Source organism: Garra rufa, chromosome 23 (assembly GCF_049309525.1).
Source record: "Garra rufa chromosome 23, GarRuf1.0, whole genome shotgun sequence".
In the NCBI taxonomy this organism is placed as follows: Eukaryota; Metazoa; Chordata; class Actinopteri; order Cypriniformes; family Cyprinidae; genus Garra; species Garra rufa.
Genome location: NC_133383.1, coordinates 30,975,594 through 30,992,591, shown reverse-complemented (window position 1 = coordinate 30,992,591; position 16,998 = coordinate 30,975,594). Strand labels below are relative to the sequence as shown.

The following is a 16,998-nucleotide window of genomic DNA, read 5'->3' as shown; positions in this document are numbered from 1 at the left end:
TAGAGCTCAGTGACAGACTTGTGTTAAGGCGATGATCTAGAGAAGAGTTCAGAAAAAAATCTGCTGCATTGAAGGTTGACAGAAGCATTCTCCATAATGGAAGATGATTGGAACAACTAGGACTCTAGAAAATGTCTGCCAGCCCCCATCCAAGCTGACAGAGATGGAGAGGTGAAAAGGGGAGGCAAAGAATGGCAGATAATTGCCAAATGCAGATGTGCAGAACTTGTCACATCAGACCCAGAAAGACTTGAGGCTGTAAAGGTGCTTCAACTATGTACTGAGTTAAGGGTATGAATACTTATGCAATGTACTTATTTCAGTGTTTTATTTTTAATAAATTTGTAAAATTAGCAAATCTGGTTTTTGCTTTGTCATTATTATGGTGTATGGAGTGTAAATTGATGTGGGGAAAAACTAATTTAAAGCAGTTTAACATAATGCTGCAACAAACCAAAATGTGAAAAAAATGAAGGGGTATGAATACTTTTGCAAGGCACTGTAAACCGCTAACATTCAGGACTATTGCCTGCTAAAATATCCACAGATAATTGTTAATTGTTTCACCGAAAAAAATATTTTTAAAAGGAAAATAAACAGTTTATCAAATTTAGTGCAATTTCTCAGTAGTTTGATAAAGTAGAGAAGTGGTTCTCACCCGGTGGGCCGTGACCCAAAAATGTTGTCACAGACCATGCTAAAAATGCAACAATACAATGCAACAAACCATATAATTTACAAACCGTATAATTATAATGTTCGCTTGCAAAAGTTTTGTATTCCTCTGAAAATATTTGTCAGAAACTTTGCATTTGATCACGAATGCTTTACTCCAAAAAACTTGCAAAAGTTTCCCCAAGAAAATTGGTGTTTAAATGCAAACATTTGCGATTCCCTCAAGAAATTGCATTTTTTTGTATGGAAGAGAAAAATTTGCCTAATTAACTTCCCATTCGCCCCTGAAAATTTTGCATTCCTCCAAAAAATCTGCAAGGAAGGTAAAATTTCACCCAAGAATGTTTGCATTTGTTGTATTCTTTCAAGAAACATTGCTTTCTGTTCACTTGCAAAGTTTGTCCAAAAAACTCAAAGAAAAAAGTCCAAATCCAAAGTTCCCATTTGAAAACCGTTTTTTCAACAAGTGTTCCAAAAAAGTTTTTCAAACTTTGCGTTTGCTCACAAAAATGTTGCTTTCCTCTGAAAAACATTGTATGCTGTTTCAAGGAACACAAAATTTGACCTAATACACTTTCTGTTCACTTGCAAAAGTTTTGCATTTCTCTGAAAATCTTTCCCAGAAACTTTGCATTTGCTCTCAAGGATCACAAAAGTTAGCCAAGGAACTTTCCATCCAGAAGTTTTGCAAACAGCAGCAAAGTTTCTTTGTGGAATGCAAATCTTAGCAAGCAACCACAAATGCACTGAAATATAATTTTCGTCTCATATAATTTTTTGGTCCCATCACCATGTGCTGTTAGGGTCTGTGTATTATCTAAACAAATTAAACCTTATTACATTTCCTTATGCTCAAAAACCTCAATTAGGTTTAAAGAAGAAGCAGATTATACATGATTAAGCACTTATGTTTTGACTACAACTGACTGCAAAGAACATGAAACCACTAAAGTTAAAGATATTAAGAAACCAAATAGTACATATTCTTATTCAGCCTATTCTGAAAATTGTACATTTTCTTATGTCACATTAATTAATTTACACCTTATTGGGTTTATGCAGTACATGTTATGCAATACATTTCAACATTTGATTTTAGGGACATTTAACCAATTCTGCTCCTGCGTTGAGTCACCACTTGACGTCCAATGTAAAATCTGTCCTAAAGTAAAGCCTGCTGAGAACCACTGACCTAGACTGTACAAATCCACACTGTTAGACCATTTTTTTTTAAAGTAAATATTGGCAACATTATTGCCAGATAGTTGCTGTCGGTCATACATCTACAAAAGCTCTTATTGGGGTCAAATTTCCTAAGCCACCATTTATGTGATCAGTGTTTTCTCAATGTGTGCTCTAAGATCTTTCCATCACAACAGCTGTATTAACTTTACCAAACAGATCTTTAAAACAAATCTCTTTGACATTATTACTAATTAATTTAACAACTTTCTGATGCAACTTCAGTCACCAGAAGAGCATAAAGGTGCATTTATATAACTCCCTTTTAATATCATGGCATAAGCATACAAAATAAGAGAAAAAGATAGTGTAAAAGAAAGACAATGGTCAAGAGTTCTTCTAAAGCAAACACTGATCACCATAATGGCGATTAAACATAATCTAGAGCTAAACCTTCATTCTCAATAAGATCTTAGACAGGTGATAGAAATAAAGTGAAAGTGGTGTCTGTAATAAGTGAAGATGTTAATGATGTTTGTGTTTAATTCTCCTCCGGGGGATCTTGACAGATTTAATGTGTTCATCTGTTATTTAAAGATGATGTTCCTTTTAAGTGAGTTAATACGCCTTTAAAAATAAAGGTGCTTCACGATGCCATAGAACAACCTTTTTTGTCTAAATGGTTCGATAAAGAACCTTAAACATCTGAAGAACCTTTCTGTTTCACAAAAGATTCTTTGTGGCGAAAGAAGGTTCTTCAGATTATAAAAAGGTAAGAAAGTGATGGTTTAAAGAACCTTTGACAGAATGGATCTTTGTGGAACCAAAAATGGTTCTTCAGTAGCATCGCTGTGAAGAACCTTTTAAAGCACCTTTATTTTTAAGAGTGTAGATCTTTTTAATGACATATCTTCTAACTGTTATTGTAGGAGTTTGCTGTAAAATGCCTTCAGTATGTTACCGTAAAAAGCCTGGTACACTCTTAAAAATAAAGATGCTTCACGATGCCATAGAAGAACCTTTTTGTCTAAATGGTTCCATAAAGAACCTTTAACATCTGAAAAACCTTTCTGTTTCACAAAAGGTTCTTTGTGGCAAAAGAACTTTCTTCAGATTATAAAGCGGTAAGAAATGAAATGGTTCTTTAAAGAACCTTTATCTGAATATGGTTCTTTGTGGAACCAAAAATGTTTCTTCTATGGCATTACTTGAAGAAACTTTTAAAGCACCTTTATGTTTAAGAGTGTAAGGTTTAACAGTGCATTTAAATGCAAATGCCATCATGTAAATGTTGCTGAATGTACATTGAATTAGTGACTTTGCAGAGCTAGTTATTGAAGAATGGGTCATGGATGTATAGCATTAAACATAAGCATCAAATAGTGTAGGATAAAAATAACCTAATGCTCTTTAAAATTGTGGTTTCTAGCAAGGTGCCACAGGTGGGATTCTCTCCAGAATCAAATCATACTCCTTCCCCAAACCTGGCCAAAAAAAGGTGCACTAACACACCCCTCTCTTCCTCCCTATCCCCCCTGGCAGTGGTAGGACACCCGCCTTGCTTGCGTGTGGTTTTTGCTTCTAACTTTGCCTGTGGGACGCCTGACCCCCTCTCTGATCTCTTCCTCCATTCACTGCCCTGTACATCACATCCAATCACCAGCAATAAATTTACTCTACATTTGATCTTCACATTCATATAGATACATTTGGAATCAATTTCTGATTTACAGTTTTTTTGTTGACCCACCTTGATTGCCTATCCACCTTATTTTTAACATAAGTGTGAGCATGACTATTTTTACTTTGAATGTGCGAAGCTTCCAGTGTCATTCGCTTTGAGTTAATTTAACCGTACAAAAACAATGCAAACTATTTTAATTGATTAGCAAAATCATGAACACATTGGTTTGTAGCAAAACTTAACCATTTATTTTTTAGTGCGCTGTTATTCTTCTAGTTATTTAACAACAGTGGATAATGAATTGGAAATCTCACACATTCAAAGAAAATAGCTTATTTCTGCCTTGCAAAATAAGGTGGATAAAGGATGTCAGTCAGGGCACATTTGCTTGAGATTAATTTAATTTCTCTGTAGTTAAAAGTTTTTATAATACTATAGTATTCCAGCCTTATTTATGTGGTTTGCAGATCTTAGCTGGTCTTCAAGCATGGCTGATTTTATCTGGGTTTCAGGAATTAAACCGGGAGACCAGCTTGTCCAGCTTAGACTGGTTTAAGATGTTTTTTTTTTTTTTCCAACAAGGATTTGAAAAACCTAAACTATTGTATTGTATTTTTTATGCTAAGCTGCATTGGTAAAATCGGTTACAGTATTTATGCACAGACCCAGCTGTGAATGTTATTGTTCTAAGAATGTTCTAATAACATTGTGCCATGTTCTGGTGATGTTTTTAGCAAATTTTATTTTAGTTCCCAGAATATTCTCCTAAAAGGTAGGATAACTTTCTCTAAAAACATTCTAAAAATGTTTATTGATAACACTGTTAGGACATCCAACATTCTCCCCATTGGACATTGGATGTGGACTCAAATGTTGCTTAGATGTTAAAGATTGGTTGAAAGTAAAAACCCAACTTTTGTTTTTCATTAAATAACTCCAAAACAGCATTACCAGCTTCACATATTATAAACTAGATTGACTTCATTTCTGTCATACATTTACTAAAGGTCTCATTGAGATTAACAGGTTTATTTGTTGATATCTGTTTGGAAGTAATCTCGACTCTTGACTTTTGCATGTTTGTTACGGCAAAAACAACAAGAGAAATTCTTATCAGATTATGCTGTTTGTTTGCTGATGATTAAGCTATCAAGTAGCGCTCTGATTTCATCTAATCTAATGTATGGTATTAGTTGCACATTATTCATTATACAGTAGCAACACAAAGAGACTGAGATCCATCTGAATTTTTCAAGAATTAAAAAAACAACAACATCCTTTGTCACAAACATCAAGAATCAGTGTATGAATCTCATGAAGCATGTCACCATTGTTAAGATTCATACACTGATTCTTGATATCTTGTGTGTGTCTAAGCATTCAGTATTTCAAAGTAATTAGTAAACAATGTGTTTTAAAAATTACAGGTAGAAAAACAGATTATTTGATTAGAACACTACTGGATCTTATGCTGTTGAAACGCATTCTACAATCACTAAAATGAAATTAATAGCATCATCACTACACTCTCATGATGATGATATATTTAACATCAACAAGTAGCTAACAACATCTGATCACACTTTCTTTTGCTGTTTTGGTCATAACAAACATCCAAAAGTCAAGAGTCAAATTGTCCATCTAAAGCAATAGTGGTGATATCAGACCAAACTAATACTTCCAAACAGACATCAACATCTAAACCTCTGTTAATCTCAATAAAAATTTGTATGAATGTATGACAGAAATAAAGTCAATCTGGTTTCTAACAAGTGAAGCTGGAAATGCTGTTTTTGGAGTTATTTAATGACGCTGGAGCTTGACATCAGACAAAGGTTGGGTTTTCACTTTCACCCAAAATTTGACATCTGAGTAATGTTAGTCCACATCTAGTGTGATGGGAAGCTTTATTAGCATGTTAGAGGATAATGTTCTAACAACATTAACAATGCAGCTGAAAACATTCCCAGGACGTGAACAATTCCTAGCTGGGGAATTGCATAATATATTTTGGGGGTTATTTAGCATCTTCCAAAACCATCCGAAACTAATAAAGACAATTAACAAGAACGCATACTAACGTCATTTTAAATTGACACTAAGTAAAGACTTCTACATTATTGATATGATATCATCATAACACAGATCCAGTGAGTAACAAAATAATTTGATCCTGTTAATTTTGTACATTTGCCATCTAACAAAGAAATGATCGCTATAATTTTAATGTTAGATTTATGTTAACAGTGAGAGACAGAATAACAACAAAAATCCAGAAAAATGCCTTTTAAAAAGTTATAAAGTGATTTGCATTTTAATGAGTGAAATAAGTATTTGATATCAATCAGCAAGATTTGGTGTCTTTTATACAAGTATCTCTTAAAGGGAGTGCTCCTAGTCTCAGTTTGTTACCTTAAGCCCTTTTTACACATAGAGTCTTTACTGTAAAATTACCGTGTGTGAATAGGACCCTTTCAAAAATACTACTAGTTGTAAAATTACCAGTAATTTGCCGGAATGATGCTGTGTGTGAATGTGGAATGAAGATTACCGGTATGAGCACGTAGAACGTGCTGACGAATAAAGTTTGCTTTGGAAAAAACTGGTCAAGCATAGTTCTTATGGAGATGCCGTTATTACTCTGAGCTGTTTACAAAGCTCTGCTGCTTTTTTAAATTTTTTAGTTTTTACTTTGTAAATATGCACTTGATGAATATCTTGATGGATATCTTTGATGATGGACGAGGCCATGTACCGTCAAATCTTGGGTGTGAACCTCCTTCCCTCAGCCAGGGCATTGAAAATGAGTCATGGACGGGTATTCCAGCATAACAATGACCCAAAACACACAGCCAAGGCAACAAAGGAGTGGCTCAAAAAGAAGCACATTAAGGTCCTGAAGTGGCCTAGCTCCCAGGTGTCTTTTGTACAGGTAACGATCTGAGACTCTTTTAAAGAGACTGCCCGTAATCTCAGCTTGTTAACTGTATAAAAGACTCCTGTCCATAGAAGCAATCAGATTCCAAACTCTCCACCATAGCCAAGACCAAATAGCTGTACAAGGATGTCAGGGACAAGATTGTAGATCTGCACAAGGCTGGAATGGGCTACAAGACCATCGCCAAGCAGCTTGGTGAGAAGATGACAACCACTGGTGTGATTATTTACAAATGGAAGAAACACAAAATACCACAAAATGACCAAAATCCAGCTCTTTGGCATCAACTCAACTCGCTGTGTTTGGAGGAGGAGGAGGAATGCTGCCTATGACCCCAACTGCACCAAATTAAAGGGGCGATGGACAGGGCCATGTACTATCAAATCTTGGGTGAGAACCATTAAAAATGGGTTGTGGATGGGTATTCCAGTATGACAGTGACCCAAAATGGCTAAGGCAACAAAGGAGTGGCTCAAGAAGAAGCACATTAAGGTCCTGGAGTGGCCTAGCCAGTCTCCAGACCTTAATCCCACAGGAAATCTGTGGAGCGAGCTGAAGGTTCGAGTCAAACGTCAGCTTTGAAACCTCAATGACTTTGAGAGGATCTGTAAAGAGGAGTGGGACAAAATCCTTCCTGAGATGTGTGCAAACCTGGTGGGTAACTTCAAGAAATGTCTGACCTCTGTGATTGCCAACAAGGGTTTTGCCACATAGTAATAAGTCATGTTTTGCGAAGGGGTCAATACTTATTTCACTCATTAAAATGCAAATCAATTTATAACTTTTTTGAAATGCAACTTTCTGGATTTTTATTGTTGTTGTTATTCTGTCTCTCACTGTTTAAATAAACCTACCATTAAAATTATAGACTGATCATTGGTCAGTGAGCAAACGTACAAAATCAGCAGGGGATCAAATTAATTTTTCCTTCACTGTAGCAGCTGTTTTCACCTATTAAGCAACATCATTACATCAGCACAGATGTTGCCTTCATTACATACACTTGATGTACACTTGATTATTTATTAGTTCAGATGCATTTAAAGGCACCACAGTGCTGGTCCAAAACAGAGGTAGCATAATCGTTCTCCCTTTTGAGATACCTCTCCCAGACGCGAGAGTCTACTGGAATCAGAAATGCTATTTAAATGACCCACAAGTTGCTGCCAGTGTTGAATATTTCAATCAGTCACCAGATCAATCTACTTGTATCTCAGGGTTTGAACAAAGGCAATGACTGGCTCTTTTTTGGAAGAGATGGCAATCATTTGATCAATAAATTGACTAGATGCTCTTTCAGCTTCTAACAGGTGCCCCAGTCGTACCTCCATATTTTCATTCTCCTTTTCTATCATTCCTTTTTAATGATATAAATGACAATTATCAATCCTATCTGCAAGAGATCTCTTTTTTATTTATTTATACACTGTGTGTTGGCTTTTGACCTTTTGGAAGAAGGTTCTCCTCTTCTTCATGGACACTGATCGCATCACGTATAATACCGTATCTATGAATTGCCATTCATTTTCCATTGAAACATCTCAGTAAATGTAATTATGCATTCAATTCTGATTTAAGGTGCCATGAAGAACACAGGAAAGTTTGGTTTGACCCTGTCCCTCTTTCCCATTGATGCATGCAGGCATTTCAGATACCGTGCCTGTGTCCTATCAGCTTTTTCTACGCCAATCTGTGTGTTTTCACAATTATAATTGTGTTGTGTGCTTGTAGGGTCATACTGAAAATCCATATAACTTTAGATCGAACATCAGAGGTGAACTTCCTAAGCCCAATACCACAGGTTGGTTTACTTATTTTTCCTTTAACACACTACCACTTCAACACAATTCTTTCTTTGCTGACTAAACTCTCACACTGTTGTCTTGACAGAGGCTATGCCAATGGACACCCAGGTGTATGAAAGTCCATACGCGGATCCTGAAGAGCTGCGATCAACGACAGTGAAGCGTTGCGACCTGACTCTGGAAGACGGAGAGTTGGGCTCAGGCAACTTTGGCACTGTCCTAAGAGGAGTCTACCAGATGAAAAAGTTAGTTGACCAAGTTTACACAGAAACTCATTCCATGTAAATTGTTTTAATTGTTATTTTAAGGAAATCAAATGTGTAAACATTGCCCAAAATAGTTAAAATTCAGCATCAGTCAATCAAACCTTTATCCAAGATCTTATAAGTTATATAAAAATATTTATTGGTATCATATTCTAAAAGCCTGAAATTGTTTTTACAAACAAATAAATTAGTGCTTAGATATGTGGTTTGGTTGCTTAGTGGATGGTCTGCTTCCTCATGTATTGCAGAAGTGCAAAGTTTCCCACTGGTAATTATGACGTAGTGGTGCCATTCATGTACACTCAACTTATAAATATGATTTCTGTAATGACTCGAAAACTGACATAATGGACATAATGTTCAGCATTCAGAATTGATCTATTTTTATCTTCAATTTAGGACACAGAAGGTTGTCGCTGTTAAGATCCTGAAGAATGACGATAATAATGCAGCGGTGAAGGAAGAGATGCTGCGAGAAGCGAACGTCATGCAGCAGTTGGATAACCCATACATTGTTCGAATGATCGGCATCTGTGAAGCGGAGAACCTTATGTTGGTCATGGAGCTCGCGGAGCTGGGGCCCCTGCACAAGTTTCTACAGAAGAACAAGTATTCCATGCTAGATTTCATAAGATATGAGAGCTGTGCTGAATTGTGAAAATACAGTTGAAGTCAAAAGTTTTCATACACCTTGCAGAATCTGCAAAATGTTCATTATTTTACCAAAATAAGAGGGATCATGCAAAATGCATATTATTATTTAGTACTGACCTGAATATATTTCACAGAAAATAATAGTTGAATTTATATAAATGACCATGTTAAAAAGTTTACATACACTTAAATACACAGATTTTTACTGTGTTGTTACCTGAATGATCCACAGTTGTGTTTTTTTTGTTTAGTGATAGTTGTTTATGAGTCCCTTGTTTCTTCTGAACAGTCTGCTGTTCTTCAGAAAAATCCTTCAGGTCCCATAAATTCTTAGATTTTTTTACCATTTTTGTGTATTTGAACCCTTTCCAACAATGACTGTATGATTTTAAGATCCATCTTTTCACACTGAGGACAACTGAGGGACTCATATGCAACTATTACAGAAGGTTCAAACACTCACTGATGCTCCAGAAGGAAAAAACATGCATTAAGGGGTGAAAACTTTTGAAAAGAATGAAGATGTGTACATTTTCTTATTGCCGTTAAAAGTTGTCCAAATGAAGTTCTTAACAATGCATATTAATAAACAAAAATTATGTTTTGATATATTTATGGTAGGAAATTTACAAAATATCTTAATGGAACCAAATCTTTACCTCATATCCTAATGATTTTTGGCATAAAAGAAACATCGATCATTTTGACCCATACAATGTATTTTTGGCTATTGCTACAAATATACCCATGCTACTTAAGAGTTTTTTTTTCAGTACTGCTACAGAAGATACTTACATGTTTCCCAGAAGACAAAATAATTCAAAAAGTTTGCACTCCTGGCCCTTAATGCATGTTTTTTCCTTCTGGATCATCAGTGAGTGTTTAAACCTTATTTAATAGTTGCATATGAGTCCCTCATTTGTCCTCAGTGTGAAAAGATGGATCTCAAAATCATACAGTCATTGTTGGAAAGGGTTCAAATACACAAAAATGCTGGAAAACCAAAGAATTTGTGGGACCTGAAGGATTTTTCTGAAGAACAGCAGACAGTTTAACTGTTCAGGACAAACAAGGGACTCATGAACAACTATCATCAAATTATATTCATAGTTTTTCCCTTTTTGTGTTTTCAGACACATCTCTATGAAGAACATCACAGAGCTGGTTCATCAAGTCTCTATGGGAATGAAATATCTGGAGGAGCATAACTTCGTGCACAGAGATCTTGCAGCCAGGAACGTGCTTTTGGTCACTCAGCACTATGCCAAGATCAGCGACTTTGGACTCTCTAAAGCCCTGGCAGAAGAAGAGAACTATTACAAGGTAGAGTCACCAGTAACTAATCAGTCAATATGGGTTTTTCAATGACTGATGCATGCAGTGCCTTCTTTATGAAGAGCTCCAATGCAAATGCCTCTAAAAGCCAACTTGATCCAAAATTAGATAATGATACTGAGTGGATGCTCTCCACAGAGTATATGTTCATCAAGAACTTTCACTTCTAATGCGCTAAATCCCAGCCTCAACCTGTTCAGAAGTACCAGTACTTACATAAAAACCTGTACATAGTAGCCAGAAAGAAATGCTAATTAAAAAAAAAGGTCAGATGTACTTAGAGGCTTTTGCATCTGAACTCTGCAAATGTTTTAGCAAAAATTAAGACATGTTTTACCAAGTAAGAATGAGTAATCTTTGTTCACTGCTCCTGTAGGCCAAAGGTCATGGTAAATGGCCGCTCAAGTGGTACGCTCCTGAGTGCATGAACTACCTGAAGTTCTCGTCTAAGAGCGACGTGTGGAGCTTTGGAGTCCTGATGTGGGAGGCCTTTTCATACGGACAGAAACCATACAAGGTTTGAATTTGTATATTATAATCTAACATTTGTTATCCTTTTTTATTGCTGAAGAGTTTACATTTTTTCTTCTGCGGTCTACTGTACAGACGTCAATTTACTTTTCTCTAAGCCTGAAGCTTTTGGAGCGAAAAGGCTTTTACATTTGACAAAAATAGAACTTTTTATATTAAAAACAAACAAGCAAGCCCAGCCCAGATTGAAAAAGTTACGCAAAAGTAACGTAACGCATTACTTTCCATAAAAAGTAAACTAAGTAACGTAATTAGTTTCTTTTTTAGGGAGTAACTCAATATTTTAATGAATTACTTTTAAAAGTAACTTTCCCCAACACCGATAAGTAAATATGTTTGAAAATGAAGCTACATTGTGAAATGGTCACAATGCTTTTTAAGCCTGAAAATAAATACAATTGTGACCCTGGACCACAAAACCAAAAGTCATAATGGTACATTTTTTGAAATTGAGATTTAGGCTGTGCATCATCTGAAAGCGGAATAAATAAGCTTTAAATTGATGTTGATTAGGATAGGACAATATTTGGCCGAGATATTTGAAAATCAGGAATCTGAGGGTGCAAAAAAAAAAAAAAAAAAAAAAATCTAAATATTGAGAAAATTGCCTTTAAAGTTGTCCAAATGAAGTTCTTAGCAATGCATATTACTAATCAAAAAGTACATTTTGATATATTTACAGTAGGAAATTTACAAAATATATTCATGGAACCTGATCTTCACTTAAGATCCTAATGATTTTAGGCATAAAAGAAAAATTGATGATTTTGACCCATACAATGTGTTTTTGAATTAAATGCTTTTCTTACTTGGACTTTTTGTATTGTTTCCAGACAAAATATACAAAAATCTAGAATCAAGAAGGATTTTCTAGAAGAGTAAAAATTATAGTTGTCTTTTCAGAAAAAAACAAGTTACAATTTAGTGAGTTTGTGCTTAGAACAAGCAAAATAATCTGCCAATGGGGTAAGAAAAAACTTATTTCAAACAGAAAACAAGATTATTTTCTCTTCTTTTGACTTGTTTTTTTCTAAAAATCCATCTTGATTCAAGATTTTTTAGATATTTTGGCTGGAAACAAGGCAAAACATCTAAGTAAGGAAAACATTTTTCAGTGTAATATTAAAGAAACATGAAAACCTCACAAACATGAAAAGTCCATAGTAGCTCATAAGATCAAATCTTATCTTCTAATTTCAAATACTGACTATAGCTGCGTTCACATGGCTTTGTTTGTTATATTTTATTTATGAACTTAATAAAGTGTATGCAGTATGGTATGTGGGATTTAGGATCTTTAACATTGACCTACATATTAAATGTCATCTAAATCTCAAGCTGCATATCTATTTATTTAACCACCGGACATGAGCTGGTGTTTGAAAGTGAGCATTTATTTTTAGTAATGTTGCTTATGTTGGTTTATTCTATATTGTCTGTAGGGCATGAAAGGAAATGAAGTCATCCAAATGATAGAGAATGGTGACAGAATGTCCGCTCCAGCCGACTGCCCGGCTGAGATGTACGACCTCATGAAGAAATGCTGGACATACAAGTAAGTGAACACGCATTAGAATAGACTCACATAAAACACATTGATTGAATAAATAAGCTTTTTATCAGCATTTATATATTGATAATTCTAAATAATAATGCAGTCATTACTCATTATTCAAAAGATAAATGACTGCAGAAAAACAAGATTCTGATTATTATATTTTTATTTTAAATGTTATAAAGTTGTTTTATACTACTATAAGATTAACATTACTACATTATAATCATTATATTTAGTTCTCAGTGTTTCATGACGTATTCCATAGTCATCAAGATTCTGAGACACTGGAGTTTTGACTAATTTTCTGTCTATATACATTTAATTAGCATATGCTTAATCAATTTCTTAATAAATATACAGGTGCTGGTCATATAATTAGAATATCTTCAAAAAGTTGATTTATTTCTCTAATTCCATTCAAGAAGTGAAACTTGTATAATGTATACATTCATTCCACACAGACTGATATATTTCAAATGTTTATTTCTTTTCATTTTGATGATTATAACTGACAACTGATGAAAATCCCAAATTCAGTATCTCAGAAAATTAGAATATTACTTAAGACCAATACAAAGAAAGGATTTTTAGAAATCTTGGCCAACTGAAAAGTATGAACATGAAAAGTATGAGCATGTACAGCACTCAATACTTAGTTGGGACTCCTTTTGCTTGAATTACTGCAGCAATGCGGCGTGGCATGGAGTCGATCAGTCTGTGGCACCGCTCAGGTGATATGAGAGCCCAGGTTGCTCTGATAGTGGCCTTCAGCTCTTCTGCATTATTGGGTCTGGCATATCGCATCTTCCTCTTCACAATACCCCATAGATCTTCAATGGGGTTAAGGTCAGGCGAGTTTGCTGGCCAATTAAGAATAGAGATAGCATGGTCCTTAAACCAGATACTGGTAGCTTTGGCACTGTGTGCAGGTGCCAAGTCCTGTTGGAAAATGAAATCTGCATCTCCATAAAGTTGGTCAGCAGCAGGAAGCATGAAGCACTCTAAAACATCCTGGTATACAGCTACGTTGACCTTGGACCTCAGAAAACACAGTGGACCAACACCAGCAGATGACATGGCACCCCAAACCATCACTGACTGTGGAAACTTTACATTGGACCTGAAGCAACATGGATTCTGTGCCTCTCCTCTCTTCCTCCAGACTCTGGAACCCTGATTTCCAAAGGAAATGCAAAATTTGCTTTCATCAGAGAACATAACTTTGGACCGCTCAGCAGCAGTCCAGTCCTTTTTGTCTTTAGCCCAGGCGAGACGCTTCTGACGCGGTCTGTTGTTCAAGAGTGGCTTGACACAAGGAATGCGACAGCTGAAACCCATGTCTTGCATACGTCTGTGTGTAGGGGTTCTTGAAGCACTGACTCCAGCTGCAGTCCACTCTTTGTCAATCTCCCTCACATTTTTGAATGGGTTTTGTTTCACAATTCTCTCCAGGGTGCGGTTATCCCTATTACTTGTACACTTTTTTCTACCACATCTTTTCCTTCCCTTCGCCTCTATATTAATATGCTTGGACACAGGCCTCTTTTGCAATGACCTTTTGTGTCTTGCCCTCCTTGTGCAAGGTGTCAATGGTCGTCTTTTGGACAACTGTCAAATCAGCAGTCTTCCCCAGGATTGTGTAGCCTACAAAACTAGACTGAGAGACCATTTAGAGGCCTTTGCAGGTGTTTTGAGTTAATTAGCTGATTAGAGTGTGGCACCAGGTGTCTTCAATACTCAACCTTTTCACAATATTCAATTCAGACACTGAATTGGGATTTTCATTAGTTGTCAGTTATAATCATCAAAATTAAAAGAAATAAACACTTGAAATTTATCAGTCTGTGTGTGTCACACCCCCGGTTTGGTTTTTCCCATTTTCCCCGCTGTTCTGAGTGTTTTGGTTTCTCCGTCATTGTCTGCACCTGTCTGTGTAATTAGTCTGTGTGTTTATAAGGTGTGTGTTTCCCCTGTATTCTTGTCGGTCTTTAATGTTATATGGATGTCTTACCCTGCTGTTCCTGTGTCTGCTTGTATTCCGTTGGATTTATTAAATATTCGTCTTTTACTACGTCGTTGTTCGTGTGTTCCTGCCTACATCGTGACAGAGTGGAAGGAATGTATGCATTATACAAGTTTCACGTCTTGAATGGAATTAGAGAAATAAATCCACTTTTTCAAGATATTCTAATTATATGACCAGCACCTGTACTGCACATGTACTTGTTCATTTGAAATATTTATGTAAGAAAAAGCACTGTAAAAAATGCTTGATTAGATTTTTTTTCCAGCCAAATTATCTAAAAATTCATAAATCAAGAAGGATTTTCTAGATGAGTAAAAATGTTCAGAAAAACAAAAACAAGTCAAAATTAAGTGTGTTAAGTGCTTGAAACATGCAAAATAATTTACTTGTCTAGAAAATCCTTCTTGATTTAAGAATTTTTAGATATTTAGGCTGGAAACAAGACCAAAAAAAATGCAAAAAAGCAATTTTTGCAGTGTATTGATTTGAAATATTAATAAGAAACAGCACTGTAAAAATGCTTTTCATACTTTTGTCCTAAATTAAGAAGAATCTTCTGAATGAGTAAAAATTGTCTTGTTTTCAGAAAAAAACAAGTCAAAATTTTTGTAAACAAGAAAATAATTTTACTTGTCTAGAAAATCCTTCTTGTTATAAGAATTTGTAGATATTTAGGCTGGAAACAAGACAAAAATCTAAGTAAGAAAATTATTTTTTGCATTGTAAGTGTACTAAAAATGAAGATATTTTTAGCCTTAATTAATGTCAATTAATTATATCTACATGTTTATAGTAATAGTGAATATTTCATATTACATAGGAATACTTTATCATAGTACATAGTAATATCTATGAATACTATTAAGTACACTGAAGAATAACAAATGGTTCTGTTCTGTTTCTGTAGGGCGGACGAGAGACCTGGATTTTCAGTAGTTGAGCCCAGATTGCGGCATTACTATTATGACATATCTCAGTGATGAGCAAACCCAGAGCATACGCACATTTATACAAAATAGTATTTCAGTCGGTCGGTATAAGAAGGTATAGGAATCTTTTGACATTTTTTCATAAAAAATTTCCATGACAATATTTGGATTTTTTTATTTTTTTTTCCTTCATCACTGGTGCAAATTACAATTAGATGATTCACAGCAGTTCATTTTTAATCATTCAAAGCAATAACTTTTATTGTATTATTTGTACTTCCAAGCTATTTTTGTTAGAAACTGTACGGATTGGATTAATAAGCAAAACATGTATTAAATGGTTGATTTTGCTTCTAAAAGCATGTTTAGAAAGAACATCAGGGTTTTGTGTTTGAAGCCAAGTCAGTGTTTTACTTGTAACAGCAATACCAAACAGAACGATGACCAGTCAAGAGCTAGACTTGACTATGACTACAGTATTCTCATTTCCTTCGCTTTCTGTTTTGTACACATTTACTAGGTTTTTTCTAAATGCCAAATTCTATTTTTTTTTAACATCGAGCGTATGGATAAAACGTTGAGTGTACATGAACAGGTTAAAACAGGCTTATATTCATTCTATGTGTGGGCAGTGTTTACTTCACATGATCAGGTACTATGTAAGCATATATTCTGCATGTCTTCATCTTTTAGGATTTGTTTTCTCCTGTCCTATGTGAATTCATTGCATTCATCAGCTTGATTCAGTCGTTCCCGACTTTGTACAAGTTTGATAAGCGAACAGCATGGCATGACAGATTAAAATCTTGCTCTTCCTCAGTTTGATGATAGTGATAAATGATACTGAGCAAACAGAATGTTTGTATGGCTGCAATAAGATTGTCAAAAAATGCTTTAAAAATAAAGGAGTTGTTTTTTTAACAGATTTGTGTGATTGTTTCTTGGATGGACAAAAATATGTAAATAGAGAAATGTAAATGTTCTTCAATCTCATTTGATTTAAGCATAACTGGAATAATATAATCATATCATATTTGATTTAAAGTAATTGGGGACATTTTCAGACTTCTGTACACTCTTAAAATAAAGGTGCTTTTCACAGTGATGCCATAGAAGAACCGTTTTTGGTTCCACAAAGAACCATTCAATCAAAAGTTCTTTAAAGAACCATTTCTTTCTTACCTTTTTATAATCTGAAGAACCTTCTTTCACCACAGAGAACCTTTTATGAAGCAGAAAGGTTCTTCAGATGTTAAAGGTCCTTTATGGAACCATTTAGACAAAAATGGTTCCATGGCATCGTGAAGCAGCTTTATTTTTAAGAGTGTAGTTTTTTTGCTTTGCTCTGAAACAGAAATGAAAATAGTTTTAACTGTCCACACACAGAAAACTGAGAGGAACACTGTACACGTGTC

At 35.1% G+C, this 16,998-nt stretch overlaps 1 protein-coding gene across 3 annotated transcripts in view; it reads left to right on the top strand.

The window, feature by feature from the left end:
* syk (spleen tyrosine kinase) overlaps window positions 1-16,486 on the top strand; it is a 55,456-nt gene extending 38,970 nt beyond the window's left edge. For 2 of the 3 annotated variants that reach the window (XM_073829369.1, XM_073829368.1), the window contains exons 6-13: window positions 3,287-3,355; window positions 8,211-8,280; window positions 8,370-8,529; window positions 8,950-9,159; window positions 10,338-10,527; window positions 10,916-11,056; window positions 12,513-12,625; window positions 15,562-16,486. In XM_073829369.1, the coding sequence (XP_073685470.1) occupies window positions 3,287-3,355; window positions 8,211-8,280; window positions 8,370-8,529; window positions 8,950-9,159; window positions 10,338-10,527; window positions 10,916-11,056; window positions 12,513-12,625; window positions 15,562-15,634 (1,026 nt within the window). In that variant the 3' untranslated portion in view covers window positions 15,635-16,486. The remainder of the gene's footprint in view (window positions 1-3,286; window positions 3,356-8,210; window positions 8,281-8,369; window positions 8,530-8,949; window positions 9,160-10,337; window positions 10,528-10,915; window positions 11,057-12,512; window positions 12,626-15,561) is intronic. The other variant, XM_073829370.1, reaches the window with a different exon arrangement.
* The last annotated feature ends 512 nt before the right edge of the window (window positions 16,487-16,998 follow it).